The 6,000-nt window shown below is 40.6% G+C and overlaps 1 protein-coding gene across 4 annotated transcripts in view; it reads left to right on the top strand.

The window, feature by feature from the left end:
* EMB2739 (embryo defective 2739) overlaps positions 1–3,313 on the top strand; it is a 3,886-nt gene extending 573 nt beyond the window's left edge. Inside the window, exons 1-3 of one of the 4 annotated variants that reach the window (XR_005515022.3) lie at positions 1–1,807; positions 2,967–3,012; positions 3,074–3,313. The exon at positions 1–1,807 is cut by the window's left edge and continues 534 nt beyond it. Coding sequence is in view for 2 of the 4 variants with exons in the window: in XM_039134021.3 (XP_038989949.2) it covers positions 292–1,767 (1,476 nt within the window). In the remaining 2 variants the exon portion in view is untranslated. The other 3 variants (XR_005515021.3, XM_039134021.3, XM_008802425.5) reach the window with 3 other exon arrangements.
* The last annotated feature ends 2,687 nt before the right edge of the window (positions 3,314–6,000 follow it).

Genomic DNA, 6,000 nt, shown 5'->3' with positions numbered 1-6,000 from the left:
TTTCACCGCGACTTGGCCGAGCGATCGCCGGCGGTTCGGTGGATGGTTTCTTCCTTGAGCACCTTGGTTTGGTCCTTGCCTGTGCTCGCCTTGAATTCTTGGCGTTTTGGTTGGTTGGGTCTGCGGCGTTGCATGCGAGCCAGTTGATGGCCTGGCTGAGGCAGCGGACTGGTGCGCCCGTCATTTGTTCGATGTAATGTCAACGAGAGGATTCTTGCTGCTTCCTCAAGAAAAGTTCCCTTTTTTATCACCAAATTCCTCTTTTTCTATTCTTAGGACCATGAGTTCAATATGAACTCATCGAAACTGCTTCGAGTCACTGCCCATGAAGCCGAAAATCCTACCGAGGTGTCCCTCAGAGAGGCCTTCTTCCTCCTCCAGCCCCAACTGAAACCCCCCTTCCCTCTATCAATCCCCTCGCCCTCAGAATACTCACAGCTGAATCTTGCCATCGCTTTCGGCATCCTCACTGAGCCCCACCTCGCCAAAACCCACCTCACCCACCTCCATGCCATCGTCATCGATGGATATAACTTCTTCACCACCACCCTCCTCAAGCTCTGTAACGAGTCGTACCCCAAGCTCTTGGAAACCCCAAGAATTCAGATCCTCTGGCTCACTTCCAATCTAGTCCAGGTCGCCGCTGTCCATGTCGACTCCCTAATTATATCCCTCTTGAGGCAGACTATTGGCGGCCATTTCTCCGAATCCAATTTGTGGCTGTGTGCTGAACTTGTCAAGATCCTGTCTGATAATTGGGATTGGATATTGAATGAACCATTGGTTCTTACAAGTGCATTGTTCGTCTATCTTCGGTTATTGGCAGATCACTACAGGTTGGGAGGCAGCGTGAAATTGGATTCATTGAAGAGGATGGAGATCGATTTCTGCATCAAGGCGTTGAGAGAATGCTTCAGTTTGTGTTTACAGATAGGGAGGGACCTCGTTCGACTGCTTCAGGACTTGGTTCATATTCCTGAATTCAGAGATGTGTGGAAGGACCTCTTGTTTGATCCTAGAAAGTTTCAAGTTTTGGGATTTACCGATATTTCAGGGCTCTACCGAATGAGAACGCCGGCACACTACTTTTTGCTGAGGATCACGCCTGACATGGAAGCACATCTGCGATTCTTGCTCACCTATGTGAATTGGGGGAGCCAGAAAAGATACCAAGCTTGGTTTGCCAAGAAACACCTATGCTGGCCTGGTAGCGAGACTGTTATCGCTGATATTATTCGGTTTATATGTTGTTCCCACCATCCTCCTAATGAGATCATCCAATCTAACATTATCTCAAGATGGGCAGTTGTTGGCTGGCTTCTGAAAAGCTGCAGGAGAAATTACTTCGAGGCTAATGCGAAGCTCGCTCTGTTTTATGATTGGCTGTTTTTTGATGAGAAGGTGGATAGTATCATGAACATTGAGCCCGCAATGCTTTTGATGGTTAACTCTGTGCCCAAATATGTTGATTTAACTCACGCTCTCTTGGAGTTCTTGTTTCTGTTGGTCGACAATTATGATGTTTCCAGGAAGGAAGCGATCGTTCATGGTGTTTCAGCGGCGCTTAATTTACTGGTCAGAAAAGGAGTAGTTCGTTCACTGGAACCTCTGACTTCTTGTAATTTGCTCTCGCTGTTGCTCAGAGAGAGGCTCATTACCTTCCTCCCCAGATCAGATCCAGGAGTTGTTAAAGCATCATCTGATACGTGTAGCCAGAGAATGGTCACAGATGGAGAGGTAGCTCCTGTCTTAGAAGAGAAAGGGTGATGCAGTGCAGAATCTAGTGATTTGAACAACTTGAAAGAAGGTAAATTTCATGCTCTATAGGACATACGAATTTCACTTATTGTTACTTGATAGATAGCTATTTACTTTGCCAATTCAATATGATGGTGGTACATAACTAATGTTGGCAGTCGTGGTCTCAAGTACACTCATCGACTTCTATCTAGAATTGCAGATTTATGATAGGTGATTCTTAACAATTTTTAAATAAAAATATAACAACATGAAAAAAAATAGGGGAGAGGAATGTGAACAATGATCAGTGATAGCCTCGGACGATTCTTCTGGCTGGTAGCCATCCCTCAATCTTTCCTGCTGAACAAAAATCCTCTGTTGCGTGCATCGGAGGAGATCTCTTGGAGACTGCTTCTTTTCTTACCATATACCCCATGGCATTGATCTTAAAAGTGAAAACTGAAGAGGCAAGGCGAGATGGAACTCCTACTAACAGTCCATCCATCCCATGACTCAAAAGAAAGAAAGAAAGAAAGAAAACAACGTTAGGCATCCTCATGCCATCCATCTTGTAGCTCTTCTTTCTTAGGAAGTCGTTCATCCCTCTCCATCCATTTGTGAGTCCTTTCTCCTCCCTTCACCAGTACACAGTCGATGCCCACATGATACACACCTAGCAAATAAGTCATCCAGCAACTCAATACACACCTATAGGCAAGTCAGTATATAATTTGCAGAGCATGATGTTCACTAATACATAGTGCACGTCAGGTAATACACATCTAGCAAATTAGTTCAGCCAGCGATCAAATTCATATCTTCAGGCAAAACGATATATAATTTTCAAATTGTGATGTTCTTCAATACATAGTCCATGACCATGAGATACATATTTGGTAAATTAATCATTTAGCGATTTGATACACAAGCAATTCGATATATAATTTTCGGACATAGTGTTTGTTAGTACACAATTCATGGCCACATGATACATACTTATCAAATAAATCATTCAGAAGTTGCACTTGGCCATGTGATAAATAGCATGTCCTCTTAATTTGACATGTACGGATTGCCTTTGAAACATTCAGTTGTCCACATAAATTTTTTGATACTCCACCGTGAAATCATATGATTTTTGTTCATCATTAACTTTGTTTGCTGTAAATGTTGTTAGCATATAAGTATATGTTCACTGCTTTTACTGTGTTACATACGAGAAGCAGGTGTGCTCAGGGCAGAAAAGTAAAATGGGACATGTTCTAATGTGAGGTAAATTCAAATATAAAGATTTTTTTTTTCAGTTGAATTTCCTGACATATTTAATTACCAGGTACCACAAATTCAACAGTGTTAATCTACGTTGGATGGAAATGTGAAAGGATCAAAGGTTTCATTCACTATTAACCTTAACTTTATCATCTTGTGGCATTTATGGTGCTCAAGAAATAAGATGAGGTGACCTTGTCTGACTTCCATCGTTTTAGAGAAGCTGTTGGTTGTTTTGTTTCAAAGTTAAAACGAACTTGAGGTTTTGAATTGAATGGACATGCAGTTTAGTGATGTAGGATTATGATTTAGACTTTTCGATACCTTTATTAGGTTGTATACATTTAGCAGATTATAGATGACTTAGTCAAAATGCTGAGGGAAATGATAAAGCCCAGTGGTCTTGGTATCTAGCACCAGGTGTGGTATGGCCTTGTCCTAAATGCTTGTTTAACTATAATTCCCACATCCAATGCTTATAATTGGGTATTGGTATGAAACTTGGGTAGCATTCTGCAAGAAGAAATTATTAGATATTGGAAGGAACCAATGCTTAGACATGTTTCCACAACCAGAATGGGCCGGATTTCATGTAAAATAGACCTATTCTTGCACCCCTAACTGTAGGTACATACGTATACACATCTATTTATTTCTATGTGCATCATGCATGTAGCGAGCTTGTGAACCGAGATAAATGGATTCAAGAGGACTATAGTGGCTAAATGGCTCCATCATATGCTCAATCCATGTATTCATTTTCATCTTTCGAGATGGGATTGGGGCACGTAGCAATATTCAAAGCTAGAACTGATAAGACCAAACTAAGGTTCCGAATCTATAATACTCGTAAAAGCAATAGGTCCTTAGTTTTCATCGTACCTAGCAAAATATGTAAAATACCTCTATACAAAATTGCTCATATAATATTAGCTATAATTATAATATCTTAATTATAATTAATACTACTTGATTAATATAAAATAGTGATGATAAATATTTAGTAACCATTTTTTTTATTATCATGATGGAGACTTATCTGATTCGTTCAACCCAGTTAATTAAGAAAGGCATAAGCACATGCTTCTAGACACGTGATAGAAATTTTACCATCTTTATCCTTTTATTAAGGCTCTGTTTGGCAGAGCTGTTGATAGTACAGCTTTCGAAAGTAGAGCTTTATAAAGTAGAGCTTTTTATAAAAAGCTATTTGCTGTCTAATAACTATATTTTTAAAGTGCCGTGGGATTTTAATATGTATTTGTTAAATAAACTAAGAAAGTACTTTTCGTATGGCAAATGACTATAAAAGATATTGCATAGTATTATACAACAGAGCATAATAAAATATAATATGTATTAATACGTAAATATATAATATAGCATAATATTACTGTAATATAATGTAATATTGTAATAATAATATAATATTGTATATTATAGTATAATAATATAATATAATTTGATATTATATAACATAACATATCAATATATTATGATATAATGTAATATAATATTATATTTATAGTATAATACAATAATAAAGATATAAAATATTATAATTATTATTATTATATATTAATATTTTATTAATATAATATTTTTAGGAACTACTTTTTATAATTATAATATTTTATCATGGGTATTTGGTTCAAAAAGAAAAAAATTATAAATCAAAATAGCTTTTTGATGCATCCTAAAAGTGCTTTTCCGAAGAAGCTCTATTTTGGAGCTTCTTCCAAGAAGCTGTTTTAGCTTACTGACAAATCTAATACAGTTTTTCGATTTTTTTACCAAACACCCATATTCTATTCAAAAGTATTTTTAGAAGGTTAGAAAGTACTTTCTGGCCCACTAAAAGTTCTACCAAATGGAGTCTAAGTACCATGCATGTCCCCATTGTGCTTTCTCTATGCATTCTGACATGCGTTTTCCCTACAATTGCGGGCGGTTCAGTGGATGGTTTCTTCCTCGAGCACCTTGGTTTGTTCTTTGCCTGTGTCTACCTTAGTGCGCCTTTCATGTGTTTGATGCAATGTTAATGAGAGGATTTTTGCTGCTTCCGCGGGTACAAGTAAAAATAAAATAAAGAAACACCATGTGGAGACCCAAAGGGAAAATAAAGCAAAAATATGGTTACCTTCCTTGGTGTCAAATGTGATGTTGTACCTGGTCAGACCTCCATCTTGGTACAATGAGAAGTAGGCTTGTTAACGAGCCGAGCTGCTCGGGCTCGGCTCAGGCTCGGCCCGGTAAAAGCTCGGCTCGAGCTCGGCTCGTTAGTCAAACGAGTCCAAGCTCGAGTCCAAAATGAGGCCCGTTTAAATTCGAGTCTGAGCCTGGGCTCGAGCTCGAGCAGCTCGTTTGGGCTCGTGAGCCCAATCTAAATTCCAAACCCATCCTGGCTGTCCATCGCCCTGTTTGGCCGTTTCTATTCTTCTACCCTTGCCGCCTCATCTCGTTTTAGTCTAAAATCCTTGGCTCTCAGCCTCTCACACAGTCCCCGCTTTCCTCTAGGCTCTAGGGTCTTTTCGATCCGATGGTTTGCGAAATGCTTGAGGAGGAGAAGAAGAGCTCGGAGGATGGATCTCCTCCGGTAGAGGGAGAGGCGGCGAGGGATCCGGCGGTGGAGGAGGCGGCGGTCAGAGGAGAGGCGAGCAAGGAGCCGGAGAAAGGGGAGGAGGAGGAGTAGGAAGGGGAAAAGAAGGTTGAGGAGGAGAAGCGGAAGCGGAAGACTTCCGATGCCCAGATCTGGGACACCGCCGGCCAAGAGAGGTACCTCCTCCCAAACCCTAGACTTCTGATGCGGTTCTCGTTCTCTTCTATTCTCGAATTATTCCCATTTGCCATTTTGTCTTCTTTGGTGTGGAACTCCTTGGATCCGACGGTCTCTGGATTCCGGTGGGGACGTTGGCTCTCTGTCGGGGTGGGGAGGTGGTGGTGTCGGCGGCTGGCCTGTTAACGAGCCGAACCGAGCCCGAGCCCGAGCCT

Source organism: Phoenix dactylifera, chromosome 15 (assembly GCF_051530095.1).
Source record: "Phoenix dactylifera cultivar Ajwa chromosome 15, Ajwa_hap1_PhDact_Kaust_v1.1, whole genome shotgun sequence".
NCBI lineage: Eukaryota > Viridiplantae > Streptophyta > Magnoliopsida > Arecales > Arecaceae > Phoenix > Phoenix dactylifera.
The sequence above is the reverse complement of the archived record's forward strand: the minus strand, read 5'-3'. Positions and strand labels throughout refer to the sequence as shown.